At 60.9% G+C, this 22,615-nt stretch overlaps 3 protein-coding genes across 3 annotated transcripts; 1 reads left to right on the top strand and 2 right to left on the bottom strand.

Annotated features, from left to right (window-relative positions):
• Window positions 1-188: 188 nt before the first annotated feature.
• On the bottom strand, window positions 189-10,409 carry IK (IK cytokine). Its single transcript, XM_084268438.1, has 20 exons — window positions 10,335-10,409; window positions 9,501-9,567; window positions 9,165-9,257; window positions 8,695-8,754; window positions 7,500-7,667; window positions 7,301-7,415; window positions 7,021-7,091; window positions 6,862-6,908; window positions 5,751-5,914; window positions 5,532-5,640; window positions 4,493-4,532; window positions 3,919-4,108; window positions 3,544-3,562; window positions 3,074-3,151; window positions 2,763-2,844; window positions 2,202-2,259; window positions 1,730-1,818; window positions 1,363-1,471; window positions 801-835; window positions 189-432 (listed from the first exon to the last, which is right to left on the bottom strand). Exons 1-20 carry the CDS (start codon window positions 10,348-10,350, stop codon window positions 405-407), a joined length of 1,638 nt encoding a protein of 545 aa, XP_084124564.1. The 5' UTR covers window positions 10,351-10,409; the 3' UTR covers window positions 189-404.
• Window positions 10,410-10,559: 150 nt separating this feature from the next.
• NDUFA2 (NADH:ubiquinone oxidoreductase subunit A2) lies at window positions 10,560-12,350 on the top strand. Its single transcript, XM_084268759.1, has 3 exons — window positions 10,560-10,676; window positions 10,801-10,907; window positions 12,019-12,350. The coding sequence occupies exons 1-3, from the start codon at window positions 10,573-10,575 to the stop codon at window positions 12,108-12,110; spliced, it is 303 nt and encodes a 100-aa protein (XP_084124885.1). The 5' UTR covers window positions 10,560-10,572; the 3' UTR covers window positions 12,111-12,350.
• Window positions 12,143-19,636, bottom strand: TMCO6 (transmembrane and coiled-coil domains 6; the record flags this gene model as incomplete). Its single annotated transcript, XM_084268758.1, has 12 exons — window positions 12,143-12,536; window positions 12,926-13,093; window positions 13,946-14,040; window positions 14,181-14,355; window positions 14,446-14,557; window positions 15,131-15,247; window positions 15,803-15,888; window positions 16,785-16,889; window positions 18,169-18,352; window positions 18,476-18,585; window positions 18,832-18,953; window positions 19,552-19,636. The coding sequence occupies 12 exons, from the start codon at window positions 19,634-19,636 to the stop codon at window positions 12,387-12,389; spliced, it is 1,509 nt and encodes a 502-aa protein (XP_084124884.1). The 3' UTR covers window positions 12,143-12,386.
• Between the last annotated feature and the right edge of the window lie 2,979 nt (window positions 19,637-22,615).

Genomic DNA, 22,615 nt, shown 5'->3' with positions numbered 1-22,615 from the left:
CCTGAAGCACAAACTGCCCCCATCATCCCCCCACACAGCGGCGTTTGCTCATTGCGCCGGGGGCCACCCACCCCCACCCCAATTTGCTTCCCTTCCAAAACGCCTCCAGCTCGGGTTCGCCCAGGAGACCCCCTCCCCAGAGCCCTGGCAGCCCCACCGACCGAGCCCAGGGCCCCCTGAGCAAAGGGTCAGGCAAAGGAAATGCCGTTTTATTCTGGCTAAAACATTTACACAGCACCAGCTACACAGGGAAGGGAACAGGGGGAGGAGTGGGGGGTACACACACGGCCCAGCCCAGGGCAGAATGTGGACGGTGGGGGGCGAAGGAGAGCACCCCAGCAAGCTCCAGCGAGGCAGCAGCCAGCAGGCTGGGGGTCCAAGAGCTGCAGGAGATGCTGGAGACATCAGTACTTGGGGCGCTTCACCTCAACCCTGGAAGAGACAGAGGGGGAGGATGGAGGGGAGAAGGGCAGACAGCTCCACCACCCTCCCCTCCAGCCCAAGGTCCACACTTTCAGCCTGGTGAGGACACAACTCCTCAGGGAACCTGGCTGAGAGGGGCAAGGAGGAGCCTCAATGCAGCCCCAGGGTCTGCTCAGCACCCACCCACAGCCCAGCGCCCAGGGGCACTGTGGGCTCCGCTGAGAGGGGCAGGATGTCCCCACTCTCCTCCCAGCCCCACCACCAAGAGCCTGCTGGGAGGCCTCTGGCCCTTGCAGCCCTTGGCAGAGGTGGCAAGGGGCAGCCAGGCCCCCGACCTGCCCTGTGGCTGAGCCAAGAGAAGAGACAACTTTACTAACCCATCAGCCTCCAGCTTCTTCCTCTTCTCAATGATCTGCAGAGAAAGCACAAAGTCCCGTTATGCTCAGGGCAGCTGAAGGGTCAGAGGGTGCAAGATACACCCAGGGAGAGTTGGAGCCAGGTCAGAGGAAGCTAAAGTGAGCTAAAGCTGTCCACAAGGCTACATGAGATCTGGAGCAGCTTGGCCTGTTCCCCCTTTGCTCCATTCTGGCCACCAACAACTTAGTTCTCACCTCCCCCTAGCCCACCCCACACCACTGGGGTGCTCAGAGCAGCTCACCCTGCCAGGACAACACCCAGGACAACAGGGAGCTGCTAACCCTGTGTGTCCCTTCCAAGCCCCTCTGGATGGCTCTGAGCTGCCCGTTGGGCCACGTTCATCTGCTGCAGAGCATGAGGCAAAAAGCCCAGAGGGCCTGGAGCTGAGCCAGCTTCTCCAGCACCACCACACACACAGGGATAAGCACCCAGCGAGGACACCCCGGGCAGGACAGGGTGGAGCTCCCCTGGGCTGCAGGGGCAGCTCCTGACCGAGAGAGGTCCCCAGCCCTCAGCACTCACCGCGCTGATCTTCTTCCACTGCCGGTCCAGCTCGGCCTTGTCGTTGGTCTCCTTGAAGCGCCGGGTTTTGCGTCCCTCAGACATCTTGATCCCGTACTGGAAGGCTGCCCTGGGGAAGGAGGAGACATGCCCAGGGGAATGGGCACATCCAGCCACGAGCTTGTACCCCAGAGCTGCCCTGGGGCCCCAAAAGCAGCAGCTGGGCAGGAGGCAAAGCCAAGCCACGAGGCCCAGGACCCGCAGTGTTTCCTTGGGTCCTCACACCCCCTTCTCGCTTTAAGCTGCCCCCCAGGCCTCAAGTTTGGCCAGCACGGCCACCCCCCCCCTCCAGAACCCCTGCTCAGCCCTGCCCCAGGGCTGCACTCACTTGGGCAGAGCCTCCTTGTTGTTCATGTACTCGCTGTACTCCTCCTGGGTGTCGAAGTCCCAGCGGCCCAGAGGTCCTTTCTTGTTACCCTGCAGGGAAAGAACGACTCAGAGCAGCTCTGGAGGTGACACAGCCCCACACCCCCAGGCAAGATCTCAACCTCCCACGGGCCCTGTCTGAAGGGGTTTGTGCTCTTAGTGTGGCCCCAGCTCCCCTCTCTGAGAAGCCTCAGACAGGAGATTCTGGGGAAGAGGGAACCAAGGTGGAGCAGCACACCTCCTCACCAGTCTCACACAGGGACAACAGATCCCACCCAGAGCCAGGCACACTGCAGACCAGGAAACCCCAAAACACACTCAACACCCAGCTCCAGGGCTCTCAATCCCTCTGCACCACACTGCTTCTCTCCAGTGGGATCCTCTCAGCCTGCACCGATGCCTAGTTTGGGTCCTAGAAGCTGGTGACACCATACCTGATCCATTTTGCTGTAGTCCACCTCTTCATCACTGTCCACAGCCATATCATCCATCCTGCAATGACAAGGAAAGCAAGGAAAGGGTTTGGAGTGAGTCAGGAAGGGGTTCAGACCTTGGAGCTGGGCTGGTGGGAGTCATCTCTTGTGTCCTCAGACCGAAAAGCATGCAGTTCCTGGACTGGAAAGATGTTCCTCCCACTGCAAGCCCCACAGGTGGGCATCCAGGACAGCACACACTCCCAGCATGACTCTGCAGGCTGGAAGCTGCTCCTGTTCTGCTACAGGATGGCTCTGCAGCCAGAACTCAGCAGGCTTGTGCATTATCAGGGAACCCAGGAGACTCCCAGACACCTCAGCCTTTCCCCAGCACTGACCCCAGGTACTCAGAGCAGAGACCAGCCAAGAAATGGCCAGGCCAAAGACACAGGAGTGCTGGAACAGCAGCCCCTGGCCACAGCCAAGCCCTCCCCTCCCCACACACAGCAGGGGGATGTTCAAGTTCTTGCTGCCAGCCAGGAGCAGCCCCCCAGCATTCCCAGCTCCCCACTGCTCCCTTACGTGGCGGGGTAGCACTCGGCGTAGCTGTTGGACATGCCAAAGAAGTCCCCCAGCTGCTTCTTGTCCTCTGGCTTCTTCAACGTGACAATGGTCAAGGAAAGCACCACTGTACAGCCAAGGGCTGAGCACAGCCACCCAAAGAGCTGCCTCCTGCCCCAGCACCCACCAGACTGGGGGCTGCAGAGCCTACACCTGGCATCCCAGCAGCCAGGTTTGGGAGGCATTTCTCTGCTGCAGGAAGCAGAGCTCTCACAAGTGAGGAAGGGCAGGGAGACAGCCAGGCTTGGCTGGCACAGACAGTAAAGGATATGGCTCTGCTCCTTCCCAGCCAGCAGCTCCAGCAAACTTCTCATTGATGGACTTGATAAGCTCCTTGGCCGAGCCGGGTCCTGGGGCAGAGAGAGCAGCAGGCTGAGTTTCAGGGGAGGAAACACTCACCACAATATGCAGGGGGCTGGGGAGAGCCCCCCTCTGCACCACCAGCTCTTTAAGCAAGAGGCAGAAGGACAGGGTGTGTGAGAGGGAAGAGAGGGGGAGCCAGGAGAACATCAAGGAGCAGCACAGATGGGGGTGGGCTGATCCTAGGAGATCCTGAATCCCCCTTGGCTGTTAGAGCTGGTGTGCTGCAGGGAAGGGTCTGCACACACACCCACTCCAGGAGGGCAGACCCTTCGCATCAAAGCCCTCCTGGGAGGCAGCTCCCTCCATGGCAGCAGCCTCAGAGAACAGGGAGCTCGTGCTGGCTGAGCAGCTCTGCAACAGCCTCACTCCAAGGCCTCACCTTTGTCGATGTCTGTGGGCTGCAAAGAAGAGAGAGAGAGAGAGACACCACGTCACTTGGAGGGCTGAAGGCAGGCAAGGAGCAGCACTGCAGGCCTCACTGCTCCACTTTAACACTCTCTGTGGCAACCCCACAGAGCCAAACCATGAAATCTACTGGCTTAGGTTAGTCCCACCCTACTTGCTGAAGGAAAGGACAAACACCCAGGGCTGGAGGGACAGTGCTCTGGACGAGCTGAGTACTGGCACGAGCGGGAGCACGACCAGTGACACACAAACACAGCAGGGTGACCCCCCCCAAGCCCACCACCCATGTGCTCCCCCCAAAGGGCTGGGATCAGGTGGCAGAGCCCAGGTTTCAGGAGCAGAGGCTCACCTCATCATCAGCCTTGGGCTTCTCAAAGTAGCTGTGCCTCTTCTTCTCCTCCTCCCGCTCGCGGTCCCGCTCCCTGTCCCGCTCCCGCTCGCGGTCCCGCTCCCGGTCTCTCTCTCGGTACCTCTCCCGCTCCTTCTCACGAGGCACCTTGGCTGTGGAGGGCACGTAATCCCCAATGTCTTCAAAGATGCTACAAGTGGAAAAGAGCCCAGAGTTATGGGTGCTGCAAGGGAAGAGCCCACAGCCACCTCCCCTCTGAGCCAGAGCCTCGTAAGGAAGCACACAGCCCCAGCACCAAGAGCTGAGGGTGCCCATCAGAACCACGTCACAGGTATCGCTGCACTTCTGCTCTCTGCTGCTCCCTGGCCCTGCTTTTTGGGGGCCAGAACAACAAAGAGCCCCTGCCTGCCTTAAGCAGGAAGCCAACCCCAGAGCTTGCCTCCAACCTCCTACAAGTCCAAGGAGGCAGCTCACTCCAGAAGCACTAAACCCAGGCATCTCCAAACGTGGCGAGCCAGAAAGGTGTTCCCTAAGGCAGAGAGCCCACAGCCTGTGGGCACCACGTGGCACTTACTTCATATCAGCTTCAGGGGGCTTCTTCTCATCCAGCTTCCCTGTGAGGACACAGTGGCAGTGAGAGGCAGATCACCCAACCCACCACCCACGCTGTTTCCCTGTGCCCAGACTGGTTTCCAAGCCCCAAGAGCATCAGGCACAGAGGATGTCCTGACTCTCTTCTTCCCTTACCCCACCATACCTACACCCTGTCCCCTGAGGAAGCTATTTCATCCCTCCCCCAAGAGGGGACACCTCTCCAGGGAGCCAGGAAGAGCAGAGCAGCACGAGGTGCTCTCAGCAGCTGCACCCCGTGGTCCTGCCACAGAACAGCCACCCCTGAGGACACGGCGCTCAGGGCACTGCAGGGAGGGACCCTGGCTTGTGTCAGACATAGTGTGGCCAGTAGGTATGGGGAGGGGATTGTGCCCCTGGACTGGGCACTGGTGAGCAGCACCTCGAGTGCTGGGTTCAGGTCTGGGCTCCTCAGAAGGACATGGAGGTCCTGGAGTGAGTCCAGAGAAGGGCAACCAGGCTGGGGAAGGGGCTGGAGGGCAAATCCTCTGAGGAGCAGCTGAGGGAGCTGGGGGTGTTCAGCCTGGAGAAGAGGAGGCTGAGGGGAGACCTTCTCCCCACCTCCCCTGCCCTGCCAGGAGGGTGCAGAGAGGTGGGCGATGGTCTCTGCAGCCAGGGGACAGGAGATGGGACAAGGGGCAATGGGCTCAAGCTGCCCCAGGGCAGGGTCAGAGCAGATGGGAGGGCAAAGTTCTTCCCTGGCAGAGTTGTGGGGCTGTGGCACAGGCTGCCCAGGGAGGGGCTGAGTCACCTGGGTGTGTTTAAGAAAAGGGTAGATGAGGTGCTGAGGGATCTGTTTTAGCTCAGGATGGGATTGGTTGGTCCTGATGATCTCACAGGTCTTTTCCAGCCCTGTGATTCTGTGAATCCCCATCCTCTAAAGCCTCACGGCACAGGGGACACAGCAAACCAAAGCACATCTCACTCTCCTGGGCTGTGCCACCAGCATGAAGTCCCACCACTTGGCCCCCTTCAGTTCCCACCTTTGTCCTTCTTCTTGAGCTTCTTGTTGCGAGTCCCTTGCCTGAGGTAAGACAGGATCTGTGTCAGCTTGCTGATCACGATGTCATTGGTGGTCAGCGTGGTCTGCGCCTGGAAAAAGAGACCCCCAAGGAAGTGTCTAACCCCCCCCTGACAGGAACCCCAGGCTCCAAGACCTGCTTCAGACCCTCACAGCCCCAGGAGGGGTGCCAGCTGGGTACCTCCATGGTGGGGCAGTCGGCCTTGCTGCGGATCAGCGTGGTGGGGATGTCGGTGTCGGCGTACTCGTCGTCCAGGTCCACCACGTAGGCCATCCTGCCCGGCAGGAACAGCTCGTTCCGCTCGTACGCCTTGTTCTTGAACAGGATGCGGTAGATGTTGCGACCTGCAGGAGGTAAAAGGGACAGGGATCTCCTGGAGAGAGTCCAGAGGAGGCTAAGGAGATGATGAAGGGCCTGGAGCATCTCCCCTGGGAGGAAAGGCTGAGTGAGCTGGGGCTCTTCAGTCTTGAGAAGACTAAGGGGGGACCTTATTAATGTTTATAAATATCTTAAGCATGGGATGCAGGGGGAAATGGGCAGCCCCTTCTCAGTGTCTGTGGGGACAGGACAAGGGGCAATGGGCTCAAGTTGGAGCACAGGGAGTTCCTCATCAATATGTGGAAGAACTTTTCCCCAGTGAGGGTGAGGGAGCCCTGGGACAGGCTGCCCAAGGGGTGTGGAGTCTCCTTCTCTGGAGAGATTCCAGCCCCATCTGGACACCGACCTGTGTGCCCTGTCCTAGGGACCCTGCTTGGGCAGGGGGTTGGGCCCCATGGGCTCTGGAGGCCCCTTCCAACCCCTGTGACTCTGTGATTCTCTGGAGAGATTCCAGCCCTGTCTGGACACCGCCCTGTGCAATATGAGCTGGGGAGCTGCTTTGGCAGGGGGGTTGGACCTGATGAGCTCTCGAGGTCCCTTCCAACCCCTGTGATTCTGTAATTCTCTGGAGAGATTCCAGCCCCATCTGGACACCAACCTGTGTGCCCTGTCCTAGGGACCCTGCTTGGGCAGGGAGTTGGACCCCACGGGCTCTGGAGGCCCCTTCCAGCCCCTGTGATTCTGTGAAACACGTGGGAGAGCTGCTCTCAGAGAGCACCAGCCAAGCCCATCGTGAAGCATCTTTAGTTTAAGGGGAACATTAGGATAGCCTCCTAAGAGCCACACTTCCTACAGCTCAGACTCTCCACCCTGCAGGGACTGAAGGTTCTCATTCCTCCACCCCACCCCAAGGATTCCTCCCACGTTCACAGCACCACACAAGGTGGGAACAGCTACAGCCACATGGTCTTACCAAGCCGGGTCTTGAATTCAATTTTGTTCTCAGGATCTTCATCTTTCCTGAACAGAAACAGAAAGGAAACAGAAGCGTTGTGCTGAGCACAGGCCTCCTCTGCATCCTCCTCTCCAGGAGGCAGCTGCACTCAGGGGGGCAAACCCCTCAGCCACTCACTTAGTTTCTTTCTGGGGCTTCTCCATCATTTCCTCCTCTTCCTTCTCCTTGCTGGCAATCTCAGCCCGTACCTGGCCACAGAGGAAATCTGTGCATTACAGACCAAGCCACACCACTGCTGCCCACCAGAACCAGTAAACCCACTTCCACCAGCTCCCCAACCCTCCATAAATCTTTCCCCAGAAAGAGAAATCCCCACTGAGGGGACTGATACACCCCTTAAGTGGCACCTGGTGCCCTCTGCCCACCAGAGCAGCAGCACGGAGGTACCTGTGCTCACCTTCTGCAGCAGCGCGAAGTCCAGACCCTTCACCAAGTGAGTGTGCTCCATGTCACCACCCAAGAACTTGGACTCCTGGATCAACTGTCTCCTCTTCTCTGCAGCAGATTTATCCCTGTGTGACAAAGCCAGAGCCAGTTAGGAAACAGCCCCTCCAGAGCAGATGGGCTAGACAAGGCTGTGCCGCAGGCTCACGTACGCCTCTGCCGTGGGCCCCACGGCCCTGTAGTTGGCAGTCGTGCTGATCAGCTCTGTTTCTTCGTAGTCCTTGTTCACACCATCTCTCCTCTCCTTGGCTCTGTCCCTGTACTTCTCAGCCAGCTCCCTCTCACGCTCGATCTCCTGCTGGCGCAGCTTGGCGTAGTAGCTGGGGGGGGAAAACAGCCCCGTGTTAGGAGTGACACACTTCTGAGGCACCAGGTAACAGCCTCAAGGCCCCACACCTGCTCCTTCTGCTCTCAACACCTTCCCAAAGAATTGCACCAGAGCACCAGGGGACACAACGTGCCTGGAGGGCAGTGCTGCTGCCCAGATGCACCCCAAAAAGGCAGTCACCAGTGCAGACATCTGTCCTGGTTTGGGTCAGGATGGAGTTAAATTCATTCGTAGCAGCGGCTGGGATGCTGTGTTTGGGAGTTAGAATGGGAGTAGTGCTGACAACACCCTGATGTTGTTAATTGCTGTCAGATAGTCAAGGACTTTCTCAGCTCTTCATGAGAAAGGAGGGGCGAAGCCAGGACAGGTGACCCAGCTGCCCAAAGAGAGGATTCCAGCCAGTTACGTCCTGCCCAGGATATTGGGGGCTGACAGGAGGAACAGGGGCGGCTCCGGGACGCACGGTTCTGGGGGATGGTCGGGGTCTGGGACGGCTCTGGGCCTGAGCTGTGGGTTGGGTCAGACACTGCATTGTGTATCAACAGCTTCATAGATTTTTGCTCTAAAGTCCTGTCAGCATCATTACATTGTACCTTTCTGTTATCTTAGTAAACTATCCTTATCCCAACCCACGGGCCTCTTAATTTCTTGATTTTGGGGTTATTTACTCCTTCCTCTTCCTTTTTCCCTTCCCTTACTTCTCACCCCCCCTCCCCTTCCCTTTTCCCTGCTCTTTTCCTTTAAGGAGCAGGCAGCTGCGTGGATCTCGGCCCTCAGCCGGGGTGAAACCACAACAACATCCCACCACTACCCTGCACAACACCCCCTGCTGCTGCCCTCCCACGCCCGTTCCCACAAGCAGGGACAGTCAGCCCAAGCTCTGCTCTCTCTGCTTGGCTCCAAAGCCCCCAGATAGTCCAGGACACTTGGGGTCCTCTTTGGTAGCCCAAGTGCTCAGAGTTCCTTCCATGGGAGGGACACAATGCACCAAGCCCTGAGGTAGTGCTTTCCCCATGTACCTTTTCTTCTTCCTCCTGCGAGCTGCTGGATCTTCATCCTCATTGTATTCCCGGGGCATCCTGGGACAGGGTGAGAAACCACACAGACAGTCAGCAGAGCCACAGAAACAGGCAGCAGGACAGAGCAGTCCCTCAGGCACAGCAGGGCACTGAGGCAGATGCTCCAAGATGGGAATGGTACAGTCTGATTTCTCCCTATGTCCAGTTTATTGACAGGGAGAGGAGAGGAAAGTGCTGGTTTTCACAGAACAAAACCCAAACCTGCCTCCTGCACAAACCATCCTAACAGCTGGATCAGACTGTTACTTAAAACAGCCCTGGCCCACCCATTTCTCCAGGTGACACACACACACAGAGCTTGTGTGGACCTGAGCACAAAGCCAGGCTGAGGTCTGAAGCGGAGACAAAGACAGGGAGGCAAGACTGCCAAGCTTGGTCCCACAGCCCCATGAAACCAGAGCTCTACTCACTCATGGTGGCGAGATTTGGAAGGGGGCGCGGATGTTGGCGCAGCCCGCGGGGTCATAAGCAGCTTCCTGAAGTCTTCATTGGTCAGCTTGGACCTGCAAGGGAGAGGGGAGACAGAAACCATCAGCTCCCAGGAAGCTCCAGCAGCCTGACAGCTCCTGAGGAGGCAGAGAGTTGGCCAGCACGCCCCACACGTGATGAGGAGGCACATGGGGTCCCTGTGCAGGGAGCCCCGAGGCCCCGCTGGGCCAGCTGCTCCCACCTTTGGGTGGGGGGAACCAGCTGTGGGTCCCACAGTCCCTGCCCAGTCCCACCCGCTGCCCCAGCCCAGTACTCACTGGTGGAAGGAGTGCGAGTCGTCCACATCGTGCCCATCAGGGGCCAGGGGGTTGGAAAACGGCTCATCTGGGGGTCAGGAGGACAGAGAGAGCGCTGAGTGCCCGCCCAGGCCAATGGCTTCCAGCCCGCCGGGCACCTCACACGGGCCACGGGGCTCCGGGGGCCTCGCCACCCCCAAAACCCGAGCGGCTCCGTGCCCCAGGGCCCGGGGGGGGGGGGGGGGGGGTCCCGCTACCTCCCGGCGCTGCCCCAGAAACGGCTCCCAGGCCAAGTTCACCCCCAGACACACCCCGGCTCGTCCCCGCACCCCCTGGGCGGCCCCACCCCGGGTCCCAAGGCCTCCCTAGGCCTCTCTCGACAGGCTGACGCGGTACCCCGAGTCCACGGCGGGCCTGCACCCCCTCACCGAGCCGGCCCGGATCGGCTCGGCCAGGCCAAGCCAGGCCCCAGGGCAGCCCCCGCCGTAGGCCAGCCACAGGCCCCAGGGCGGCCAGGCCTCAGGACAGCCCCCACCCTAGGCCAGCCCCAGGGCAGCCCCAGGCCCCAGGGCAGCCCCCAGGCCCCAGGGGGGCCGGGCCCCAGGCCCCAGGGCAGCCCCAGGGCAGCCCCCGCCGTAGGCCAGCCACAGGCTCCAGGCCAGCCACAGGCCCCAGGCCAGCCCGGGCCCCAGGACAGCCCCGGCCCCAGGACAGCCCCGGCCCCAGGACAGCCCCGGCCCTAGGCCGGCCCCAAGACAGGCCGGGCCCCAGGACAGGCCGGGCCCCAGGACAGGCCGGGCCCTAGGCCGGCCCCAGGGCAGCCCCAGCCCCCAGGGCAGCCCCCGCCCCACTCACTGTCGCGCTCCAGCATGGTGCCCACCCCAGCAGCCCCGCTCCGCTGCCCCTCCGCCGACCGCTCCCGTTCCCAGCGACCCCGGCAGCCGCCCGGCCCGCCCACGCCCCTCTCCGATTGGCCGACCGCTAGCAGGTGGGCTCCGCGATTGGCGGCAACCGCGATTGACGGGCGCTATGATTGGCTGGCGCCGAAGACAGGCCCCTTCCATATGTTGTTGTCGCCGGGCCCGGGGAGAAGATGGCGGCGGCCGCGGTGAGGGGCATTGGGGGCGGGCTGGGCCGCGGCCTGCGGGAGCTCCGCATCCACTTGTGCCAGCGCTCCGCGGGCAGCCGCGGCGTCAGGTGAGCGGGGCCCGGGGCCGGGCTGGGGCCGGGGAGCTGCCCGCGGGCGGCCGGAGCGGGGCGGGGAGGGAGGGATCACCGGTGCGGCCTGGCGGGCTCAGCCGCCCTTCCCCTCCCTCCCCAGGGACTTCATCGAGCAGCACTACGTGAGCCTCAAGAAGGCGAACCCGGAGTTCCCCATCCTGATCCGCGAGTGCTCCGGCGTCCAGCCCGCGCTCTGGGCTCGCTACGGTGAGGGGGGGGCGCCCGGGGGGCCTGGGCTGGGGCTGGGGGGGGGCGAGGCCGGGGCTGGGGGGGGGGGGCGAGAGGCCGGGGCTGGGGGCGGGGGGGGGGGCGAGGCCGGGCCCCGGCCCCGCTGCAGGTCAGTGTGTGGCCGCTGCGTGACCCGGGGGGAGGCAGTGAGGGGCCCTGGGGGCTCGAAGGGGCTTTGCCAGCTTGTGCCTTGCACCCCCCACACCACATCTCCCCTGTCAGGCTCCTCTGTGCAGGAGGTTTATTTCCCGGGGTTTGCTGCCCTCTCAGTGAGGTGCCAAGGGAGGGGCAGAAGAGCTCCAGTGTAGAGGCCCTAAGGCCACCTGGGCCTGGCAAGGGTGGTTAGGAGCTCCCTCTCCTGGATAGGCAGCAGTTGTGCTGTCCAGGTGCAAGCCCCCAGGCATGGAGCTGCTGGTGCAGCACCTGTGTGTGGCTGTGTGGTTTTCCCACCCAGCTGCCCTCTCTGCAGGGGGAAGAGAAAGGGCAAACCTTGCTGGTTGGGGTAAGGAGACCTTCCTGGGACAGCAGGGAGAGAAATGCCAGCAGGACTTTATGGCAGAATGCAGAAAGTGGTGACACCAACTCGGGCTGTACAGCTCAGAGCTGTCCTGAAACTGGGCCATTCCCAGAAAATAACTGCATGTCCTGGAGCTCTGTGTCCCCTCCCAGCTCCCTGAGTGTCTCCCACCTTGGTTAGCAGGGAAATAGGTACACTTGGGAAGTCCCTGACTGCTGGGCAACAGCTAAACCACCCCTGTGTGCTCAGCACTGCTCCCATCCCAGGTCCTAAACACAGCATTCCAGAAAGAACATTACCCATCCCAATGGAAGCCAGGCCAGCAGCTTGCAGGGAAATACATCCCAGGCTTTTGCACAGCAAAAGCTGATGAAGAGGGGGAAGGAAACCTGTGGGGCTGTGCTGGCTTCTCACCAAGGGAGAGGCTGAGAACAGTGGGTGGGAACGGTGACCTGGGTGCACCAGGCTGGCCATGGGAGCCTGGGCAACCTAGAGCAGGGTGTTGGGTTGCCCTCATGCTGGAAGAGGAGTGAGGAACCTGCCCCCCAGTCTCACCCTCTGTCTCCCCTGCAGAGTTTGGCAAGGAGAAGAGCGTGCCACTGAACAACCTGAGCGTGGATGACGTGGCCAAGGCCCTGGAGAGCCTGGTGAGAGGCAAGGCCTGATGATGGACACCAAACACACACGTGCTAAGGACTCAGCTGATGATCTTTAATGGAAAACGTGTATCTTTAAGTTTAAAGTTACATAAATGCAGCGTGCTGAGCTTCCCGTGTTGGGTTCACAGCCAAAAGGAGGCGCTGGAGGAGGCACTGAGCCCGGGCTGGAGCTCAGCCCTGCCCCAGGCTGGGGGAGGCAGGGGGCAGCACCTCACTGCCGCAGCCTGAGAGCTTCCCTCCCCCTCGGAGGAGTGTGGAGGGAGGGAAGGGAGGCGGCCCGGCCTAGGGGGAGGCAGGCAGCGTGGTGTGGCAGGGACTGAGGGGCTGCCCGAGCATGTCCAGCAGTGCCTGTGCTCTCTCCTGGAGCGAGGGGGTGTGCTGGTGCTGCTCCAGGGCCTGCTGCCCGCCCTGCCTGATGAAGTCAGCAGCAGCCTGTGGGAGAGGAGAGGAGAGGAGGGGGGGGGACAGCTGCCTGGCTGCTGATTGGGGTCTGCCCAGAGCCAGGGAACGGGCTGCAGCAATGCCCCTGAAGTCCCAAACCAGGTCAATCCAGCCATGCTGAGTGCTGGCTCAGAGCACACAGAGCTTGGAGGTAATCACAACAGAATCCCCTCATCATCACCTCCCAGGGTGCAAACAACCTGCCCCCCACCAAACAAAAAGGACCTCCCCAGGCACAAGAAGGGCTTCCCCCCCTCTGCAGCGTGCTGCAGGCTGAGGGCTGAGGCACCTCTCTGGCAGTAACTGACGGTGGTATTGTTTAAATAGTACTAATTTCTGAGCTTGTGCTTGATTCTGGGGCAGCCACCCCCTGCTCTTACCTCAGGCCAGTGCAGGAAGAGGAGGTGCAGCAGCTCCAGGCACTGCCCCACAGCTTCAGGGTCGGGCAGGGCCAGGGCAGGCAGGAGCAGGGGCAGGGCAGCGTGTTGGTGCAGCTGCTGGCAGTAGGCTGGTCCCTTCACTGCAACGTTGCACAGAACTGTCAGGACCTGGACAGAGAAGCCATGGGAGGGACTGAGCAACTTGTTAGTGGGACCCTTCTGCTGGGACAAGACTCTGTCAGGAGTAACAGATGTAGAGACTTGAGGGGAAGCAGGTGGTGACTCTACCACAGAATCCCCAGGTTGGAAAAGACCTTTAAGATCATCAAGTCCAACTGTTCCCATCCTGAGCTAAACCAGATCCCTGAGCACCTCATCTCCCCCCTGTTAAACACACCCAGGGCAGGTGACTCAGCCCCTCCCTGGGCAGTCTGTGCCACAGCCCCACAACTCTGCCAGGGAAGAGCTTTCCCCTCCCATCTGCTCTGACCCTGCCCTGGGGCAGCTTGAGCCCATTGCCCCTTGTCCCATCTCCTGTCCCCTGGCTGCAGAGACCATCGCCCACCTCTCTGCACCCTCCTGGCAGGGCAGGGGAGGGGGGGAGAAGGTCTCCCCTCAGCCTCCTCTTCTCCAGGCTCAACACCCCCAGCTCCCTCAGCTGCTCCTCAGAGGATTTGCCCTCCAGCCCCTTCCCCAGCCTGGTTGCCCTTCTCTGGACTCACTCCAGGACCTCCATGTCCTTCTGATGGTGAGGAGCCCAGAACTGGACCCAGCACTCGTGCTGCTCACCAGTGCCCAGCCCAGGGGCACAATCCCCTCCCCAGACCTACTGGCCACACAGTTTTTGACACCAGCCAGGATGCCCTTGGCTTTCCTGGGCACACTGCTGGCTGATATCCAGCCTGCAGTACAAGACCTTCCACCAAGCTGTCGTTACCCCCCCAAACCAAACTCCAGCTGGACTATGGGACTGGGGGTCCCGTGCTTCCCTCCAGGCGTGGGCAGGAGGTGAGCTCTTACCAAAACACTGGCCATCTGGGAACAGGGCAGGAGCTGCAGCAGGGCTGGCAGCAAGTCCAGGGCCAGCAGAGCAGAGCAGAAGAAGGGCTCATCCGCTAGCAGAGAAAGGGGGTGTCAGCACAGCAGAGGTTTCTGAGGGGGAATCTCAGCAGCCAGGACGCTCTGAATCTGCTGGTGGCTGAGGCTGGTCCTGGCAGAGGCTCTGGCTCTGCTTCCAGCCCTGTGCACCGCTCACCTGTGAGGTTGTTGAGCAGCCAGAGACACTCCTGCACGATGAAGGGGTGCTGCTGGGAGAAGCACTGCAGGATGAGGAAGAGGGTGATGAGCAGCCTCTCATCCTGGACCTGGCCCTGGCAGCCTGTCTCCTCTGCCAGCAGGTTGCTCAGACACCGCAGCACCGGGCAGACGAGCTGTAGCCGTGGGGAACACAAAGCCCTTCAGCTGGATCGCATCCCCCACCGGCGCTGCCCGGAACAGCCAGCGCCCTGCCCGCATCTTACCAGCTCCAGCCCCTCGGGAGCATCCTGGGGGATGTGGGAAGCCAGGTCGAGCAGGAGGGAGGCGAGGGCAGGCAGAGCCCCCAGCGACAGCAAGGCGGCGCTGGCTGTGTGGCTGCGGAGGGAAGGGACAGCCTGGCTGTGCTTGGTGCTCAGAGAGGGGACACTGCCCCAGCCCTCACCAGACAGGCCTGGAAATTCAGAGCACTCTCCAGAACCACCCCAGGTCTTGTTTCAGCTTTGAACGGCAGCTTGTTCCTGAGCTTGTGAGAAAGTTTAAAAGCCCCCCCCCCCCCGCCCCGAAAAGTGATCTACTGGAATTATCTGTGTGGGTCTGCAATCAACAGCCCTGAGTACCTGCATGTTTCTGGGTTCCTGGAGCTTCCCTTGGGGAGTGCTGAGGAGAACTCCAGATATGGGGAGGTGATTGGGGGGAGAGGTGATTGGGGGGGTGGTTCAGAGGACTAGGACCAGCTCCCTCTGGTTTATCACCCTGTCAAGGAACTCAGTGATCCTGAAACCAGCGAGTTGGATACAAGAGCAGGAATGCCCAGCATCAAGGGGAAGCGGCTTTCCCAAGGGAGAAGGGCAAGGAGTGGCAAACCATATCCTCTGGCAGGACCCTGAGGCTTCATGCCTCTCTGGCTGCCCCCAGGGAGCTCAAAACGAGGAGAAAAAGTGTGTTTACCTACAAACAATGTAATGCAGACACCAGGCAAACTCCACTGCAGCTCCCATCCCAGCCTTGAGCCCGGAGCACACCAGTCGAAGCATGTGCTGGGGGAGCACTGAGTCCAGAACCAGGCTGGGGTGAGAACAGGGAGTGAGTGGGAGGTGCAGGACAGAGCACAAGCAGGGCAGACAGCTGGCAGGGAGACCCTCACCCTGCCCACCCAGCAGGGAGCTGCTTTCCCCCAAACTGGGGGCCACGTGCTCCAAAACCACTCCTGGAAGAGCCCCTGACCTAAGTGCCACAGCTTCCCCCACTAAGGCCCAGCACAAGGGCCACAGGGCCTGGGGATGCTCACAACAGCTTGGCTGGGGTTGCATTTTTAGCACTGGGGGCTGTCAAGCTGATCTTTTCCTTCACAGGAGGAACACAGCCAGAATCCCCCCCCGAGCCTGCCCTGCTCACCACTGTCCTTTCCCAAATACCACAGCTGTCTGCTCGGATGAGGCTGAGGGAGAGGAGTCAAGCCCTGCACCCTGCTCTGCAGCAAAACCTCCGTGGTTCTGCAGGATTCTGCTCTGAACCATTAATATCAGGGGGGGTGGGAAGGGCAGCCTTGTCCCCAGCATGCAAATACCACCCCTGGCCCCAGGGCCCATCGCGACGCGGGGCTGAGCGGCTCAGACTCACGGGATGATCTCTGCGGGGGCCTCCTTGGCTTGGAGGAGCTGTGAGAGGACGTAGCCCAGGCCTTCCAGCACAGCCTCGTGTGGGGACTGCAAGCAGAGGGCACCAGGCTAATCCCCAGTGACAGAGCCAGGCTGGTCCCAGCCTGCCCCCTTGTCACACCAAACCAAGCAGCCGAGCGGTTCCACGCCTGGGGCACAGCAGGGAACTGGGAGGGTTGGAGCAGGCTGTGGCCACACCAAAGCTGAGCTGTCCCCATTCCCTGAGCTCATGTGGGCTGCAGCTGTGGGGATCCAGGAGCCCAAAACACAGCAGCAGAGCTGCTTTGGGCATTCAGATCGGCTCATGACAGCCCTGCTCACCGTGCTGGGCTCGTTTCCCCCTGGGCTGTACAGAGGGGAGAAGCCTGCAGCTCCCCATGTCACAGCCTGTTTATCAGCAGGCTGCAGTTATGATGGGATTCAGCTAGAGAGCACAAGATAATGAGTGACCTAAGCCCCAAAAATGGAGTGGAGGGGAGTCCATTAGAGACCCTCACCTGTCAGGGAGAAGCCATGAGAGGAAGGGTCAATGGCAGGACAAGGGGGATGGAGTGAAGCTGGAGGAAGAAAGGTTTAGATTGGGTATTAGGGGGAAGTTCTTTGCAGAGAGAGTGGTGAGGGGCTGGAACAGGCTGCCCAGAGAGGGGGTGGGTGCCCCATCCCTGGGGGTGTTCAAGGCCAGGTTGGCTGGGGCCCTGGGCAACCTTGTGTAGCTCCAGGCCTGGAGGTTGGTGTCCCTGCCTGTGGCAGGGGGTTGGAGCTCTGTGACCCTTGGGGTCCCTTCCAACCCAGACCAGTCTGGGATTCTATGAGGGGTCCCTGCCCGTGGCCACAGCTGAAGGGAGGACTGGTGACTTGGTACCATCAGCCAGCACCTCAGGGGTGGAAGGAAAGGCTCTTTCTGGGGCAGTGCAGAGGAAGTGCAGCTGAGCTGCTTCACCCACCTGGATGCAGGATGCCAGCACTGGAATGATGCCCTGAGGCAGAAGCTGCTTCCTCACAGTTTCACTTTCCACCACGAGGTTCCCCAGCGTGTACAAGCAGAGCTCCTGAAACAGGCCCAAGAGAGCAGTCACTTCCCCTGCCCTGCCAGCCGGACCCCACACAGCCAGCAAGGTGTCAAGGTCCCTCCCTGCACCCCTGGAGTGGGGCAGAAGCTCTCTTCAGAGGGGTGAACACAGATGGACACTGCAGGGCTCTCCAGCTACCCCCTTCCCCGTTGTACAAGCTTCAGTTTATCCTTTTTCTATCTGGCCCAGGTTGGGATCTGATTCCTTCTACTCTGGAGGTGTTTCAGGCTTCCAATTGTTGTGATCCCATTGCCCTGAGACCCCTCTAAGCCCCCAGCATCTCCCAGAGGCTGCCCATGTGCTGCACCAGGCGTGACCAGCACCCTGGGGCTGCTCCCCATCTCCTCCCTCCGCTCTGATCCTGTCTGCTGCTCAGAGGAGCACTGCACAGGGTGCTCTGCTCAGCTGCTGGCAGAACACATGGGCATCCAAGGGCTGCTCCAGCTGTTTGCTCCTTGGCCCCATCAGACTGCACAGCGTGGAGCCAGGGGTGCTCTGCTCTCCCCCCCCCCAAAAAGCAAACAAAAGCCCAACAGCTTCTTGTGTGGGGTTGGAAAGGACCTTGAAAGATCATCCAGTCCAGCCCCTCCACCAGAGCAGCATCACCTAGGTAAGGTCATACAAGAACATGTCCCTGCATCCCATCCTGCAGCTGCTCATTTCTGCCCCTTCTCCAGGATCTTCTAGAACACTTACACTGAGCAGGACCCACTGTTTCTGCTTTACCCACCCAGCAGACACCAAGGTACCTCCCCCCTGGCCCAGCCTGTGTCAGGAGGCCAGGCCACACACCTGACAGTGGAGTCACCTGTCACAGCCTGCAGGCCCTGCTTTGCCAAAGGGAACCTGGAGCTGAAGAGGAGGGGAACGCTGCGAACAGGGCAAACCACTGCATGCCAGGCTGCAGCAGAGCATTTGCTTGGCCTGGATGAGGTTTGGGTGCATTTAAGAGCAGCCTGCAGCTGCTTGGAAGGAGATGCAAACACCCAAACCTCTGGTTGGTGTTGGGAGAAGGCACAGTGACAGGAATATCCCTGCTTCCAAGAGTTGTCCAAAGCCGTGCTGCCCTGGGTTAGCAGTGGGGACAGTCCTGTTCTAAAGGGAAGGTTGGACTAGAGACTTCTAGAGACTTCTAGAGACTTCCTGCCAGCCACGTGAGCCACGTTAGGCCACGGCTGGGCAGAACTGGTCAACACCCAACCGCTACCAGAGGTTTATCAGGTGCCAGAGCCCTGGCAAACAGGAGCACAGACCTTACCGTGAACTCAACACTGTGTCCAGAGAGGTAGGTGAGGAGATAAGAGGTCACTGGCAGACACGCCTCAGCCACAGCCGGGTCACTGGAGTGGGAGAGCTCGTGGAGACAGCGACCTGCCTCCATCTGCATGTCAGCCAGGCTGCTGGTGAAGAGCCCGATCAGCGTCCGGATGCTGCCATCCAGCCTGATGGACACAAAGGGTGCTGTCACCTCCTGCCTTCCCACCCTCAGCCACACAGCAGCTCACCCACATGATGTCTGGGACGTGCCTGCAGTAACAGCCATGCTGTGCCAAACCTGAGCTGACCTGACAAACTTCTGCTGGGTCTCCTTGTTCTGCAGAGCCCAGCGGAGGCGGCTGAGCGATCTTCTCCTGTCCTCTGAGCCCCTCTGCACGCCTCTGAGCAGCTCCAGAACCTATCCAAAAAATTAAAAGGTGGGTGAATTTCAAGCAGTCCCAGGGTTAAGATTCCCCCCACCTTAATCCCAGAGCCAGAGAAACCCAGGGGTGCAAACCCAGTCACAATAAACCTTACTGCTTCTCCCTGTGTGACTCAGAAACCACTCCAAAATCCACCTCCACCCAGGCACCTCTGCATGCCCAGAGGCTGGGAAAGACTCCCAGGGACCCCCATCACCACAGAGAAGGTCAATGCTTCTCACCTCATCCTCTGAAAGTGGGTCTGGCACGGTCTCTGCTCCATCCTGCCCACCCTCCTCCGCTGTGTCCTCCCGCAGAAGCCGCTTGCTGACCAGCTGCTCCTGCCGCCGGGCCTTCCTGAGGGCTGTGAGCAGACCAGTGCCCGTCACCACCTGCCCAGGTCCCCACGCTCCTCCATCCCACCCCAGAGCCTTCTTACTCCTTGCGGAGGGGAGAAGCTGCCAGATCCTCCTTGTGCAGGGGAGGGATGCAGGAGGCAGTGCCCACGCTCGGGCCTTGTGTGCCGGGGTCAGACACGAAGCTGTGGCCGGGCAAACCAGCATATGGCAGCAGGGCAGGGGTGTGGGGACCAGGGGGACCCAAGGATGCTTCTACACAGGCCAGACCTTGGCAAACCCAAACTGGAGGGAGGAGACGGGGCAGCCAGGGCAGAAACCCCACACGGATTAATACTAAACACTGTGAAATGCTTTCCCCAGCCCACGGCTGCCAACCGCCCTGGGCAGCCCCGGGGTGTGTGGCCGTTCGGGGCAGGGGCCGGGCTCCCTTCGGGTCCTGCTGCGGGGCAGGGCTGGTGGCCGTGGGGGTCCCACCACCTACGGGGAGGCCACGGGCCCTCCCGGCCCCCAGATCTCGGCCCGCGGCCCAGCTCCGTCCTGCCGCGCTGCTCGTTCCCTCCCCTCCCCTTCCCACCCGGTCCCGGTCCTGGTCCCGGCCCGGACCTGCCTCTCGCTCCCGCCGCCGGGCCCGCAGCTCCTCCGCGCCGCGGCCGCTGAGCCCGGGGCCCCGTCGCCGCCGGCCCCACATGGCGGCCGGGGGAGGGTTGGAGGAGGCCGGGCCGGGGCGGGCAGGAGGCCGGGCCCGGGGCGGGGCAGAGCCGGACGCGGAGGCCCCGGTAATGCCGCTGCCTGGTCTGCGGGCAGCCCCGGGAAGGGGGGGGCCGGGGCTACGCTGTGTCGTCCCCCCCCGCCACCGAGGGTTCGGCCGACAGGTCTACCCGCAGCCCGGGGAACCCGGGCACCGCCGCGCCTCGTAGCACCGGGATCGACCCTTCTCGGGGCTGGGCGCTGCGGGGAGCCGGGCTGGTCCCGCTGCCAGGCTGGGGGGAGCCCCTGTGGGGTCCGGGCAGGGGTGCAGGGCCAGCACGGACACGCTGTGGGGAGGATCAACCCCTCTGGCCTCGCAGGGGGGAACCCAGCACAGCTCCAGCACGGCCTCTGCCACCCCCCAAAGCTGCGTCGCGTGTTTGTTACAGCCAGGAAAAGGCCCCCGGGGTCACGAGAACCCCAGGTCGGTGTCTGGGACCTTCCGCAGCGGTGAGGAGGTCAGGAGAGTCATCACCCCACAGGTGGTTCCAGAACCACACGTCCTGGCTGCCACCAAGGAGACACAAGAGCTGCTTCTTCCCCAGAAAGGCATCTGGGGGCAGGGGGGGAATTTGCAGCTGGTGGCCAGCAATGAGCAATGAAAAGGCCCCAGGCCCAGGCAGGGCTGCTGCCCTCGCCAAAAGGAGCAGTGGGGACACCTCAGAGAACCTGCTGTGTGACTCTGCCATGGCACACACAGCAACGGCTTTGGGGGAACCTAAGGAGGGAGAAGGGGCATCGTGCTGAACGCCTCTGCATGAGGGATTGCTCCAGGAAAGGCAGCAGAGCGGTGCAGCGCTACACCCGATGCCATGTGTGGGAAGCCAAAATCAAAACTCAGCAGTCTTGGTGGCTTTCAAGCAGGTATTCTTCATTGCAGCGCTGGGCAGCAGAGCTTTTGTACAAGACATACACACGTATTGTGGTGGTTTGGTCCTGGCTGGAGGCCAGACACCCACCAAAGCTGCTCTATCACTCCCCTTTTCAGCTGGATGGGGGAGAAGACAGACATTGAGAGGCTCAGGAGTGGAGATGAGGACAGGGAGAGATCATCTTGCAGTCAGTGTCACGGGCAGAACAGGCTCAACACAGAATAGAGGACAGAAACTCTCTAATTGATGGAGGAATGGGGTTTCAGTCAGTTCCTCACGAGAGGTTTCCTTCTTGGCCAGGGGGCCCATTCCTCACCCCCTCCCCCTGCTGCACCCTGGGGTCCCACCCATGGCAGACAGTCCCTCAGGAACATCTCCAACCTGAGTCCTTTCCCAGGGGCTTCAGCTCTTCCCCAGCTGCCCCAGCGTGGGTCCCTGCTCTGGGTGCACTCCCAGCTCACAGGGTGGCTCTCAGTCCCTCAGGCCCAGACTGCTCCAGCCTGGTCCCCAGGGGCTCACAAGCCCCCAGCAAACCTGCTCTGGTGGGGCCTCTGTCTGCAGGGGCTGCAGGTCCTGCCAGGGGTTTGCTGCAACGCAGGTCACAGCATCTCCTGTCTGTCCCCCCTCCTCCAGCCTGGGGCCTCTCCAGGGGCTGCAGGGGGGGTCTGGGCCTTGTCCATGGGCTATGGGGGGACACCCGCTCCTCCACGGGTCTCTCCAGGGGCTCAGGGGCACCCGGGGCGCCTCCTGCCCCCTTCCCTGCCCTTGGTGCTGCACAGCCCCTCACACCTTCTCACTCCCTTCTCTGGGGCACAGGGCAGCTGCTGGTGGGTTTTTCTCCTCCCTGTGAGTCCCAGGGGCGCTGTGACCATGGCTGATGGGCTGGGCCTTGGGCAATGTGCTGGTTCAGCCCCAAGCAGTGGCTGAGCACCACACACCACTCACTCCCGGAGAAGAAGAGATGGAGCCTCTGTGGGTTGGGATAAGGACAGTTTGCTGACAGAAGCACCATGAAAGTAGAAGAAGCCGATTAAACTCATGGGGTGATAACCCAGAGTGCCTTACAGCTGATGATTACAGAGCACTGCATGACATAAGGACAGACCCTATGCTCTGGCCTCACCCAGACTACCCAAAAGCACCCCTCCCCAACCAGCCCCTTTGGTGGGGAAGCACTATCAGGTGGTGAGGAAACAGCCCAGGCTAACTCAGCTCATCTGTGCTGGCTGCTTGGGGAGGTTGACTCTGCCCTGGGCAGAACCAGGACAGTCAAAACCAACTCTCGAGCCAGCTGCTGTTTACTCTGTGGGGCCTGCAGAGAGCTTCCAGCTGCTGCTTCTTGCATCTCACCCTCCTCCACCAGAGCCCAGCCAGGTAAAACCACAGCAGCATGTTCACAGGGTTTCCAAGAAGCGGTTGGGTTTTCCATGCTGAGAGCCCTTTATCGCCCACTCCCACAGGCACGTTACTGTGGGCTTCAAAGCCAGCTGAAGGTTGTTTGCTTCATGTGCTCCTCCTCGTTCCGTGTCCTTCTGGTGAGCTGCAGCTTGCTAACAAAGCCACAGAGCTGACTCTGAAGACTTGAGGCCCCTCCTGTTCCTCTTTGCTACTCTTTTTTCTGAGGTCAGCTGTTTCTCCTGAGGTATCCCAACGCACCCCATGTGCTTTAGGAGGAACTCTGCACATCCTTTCCATGGTTTTGTTGCTGACCAACTCACACTTACCATCTTCCCTGCCTCACACCCGAGGTGCCAGGGACAAGAAAATAGACTCAACGAGCAAAAAGGAGATCTTCCCTTCACCCATCCCTGCAGCAGAGCACGTGGGACAGGCAGCTCCTGCCCCAGCTGCTGTAGCACTGACAGTGTCTCTCTGTAATGCCACTGAGCATCCCACAGGCTGGGAATTGCATCCTGTAGCTGTGCAGTGGTGTTGCCTTTCTGAAACCCTTTCTGAAACCCCACGTGGGCAGAGGAGTCCCTGGGGGAGAAAAAAAAACCAACCCTGATAGATCTTCAGAAATGCCTGGTGGTTTCTGCCTGCTGACA

This window comes from Gallinula chloropus (genome assembly GCF_964237585.1).
Source record: "Gallinula chloropus genome assembly, chromosome: 10".
Classification (NCBI taxonomy): Eukaryota; Metazoa; Chordata; class Aves; order Gruiformes; family Rallidae; genus Gallinula; species Gallinula chloropus.
This window is presented reverse-complemented; position numbering and strand designations above follow the sequence as displayed.

Excerpts from the sequence above, each read along its gene's own strand:
- IK (XM_084268438.1), bottom strand. Across the intron at positions 7,416-7,499 it reads GTGGGGCCCACGGCAGAGGC|GGATAAATCTGCTGCAGAGA; the intron begins GTACGTGAGCCT and ends TTTGTCACACAG. Across the intron at positions 6,909-7,020 it reads AAGCCCCAGAAAGAAACTAA|GAAAGATGAAGATCCTGAGA; the intron begins GTGAGTGGCTGA and ends GTTTCTGTTCAG.
- NDUFA2 (XM_084268759.1), top strand. The coding sequence starts at position 10,573 with ATGGCGGCGGCCGCGGTGAGGGGCATTGGGGGCGGGCTGGGCCGCGGC. Across the intron at positions 10,677-10,800 it reads GCGGGCAGCCGCGGCGTCAG|GGACTTCATCGAGCAGCACT; the intron begins GTGAGCGGGGCC and ends CTCCCTCCCCAG. Across the intron at positions 10,908-12,018 it reads CGCGCTCTGGGCTCGCTACG|AGTTTGGCAAGGAGAAGAGC; the intron begins GTGAGGGGGGGG and ends TCTCCCCTGCAG.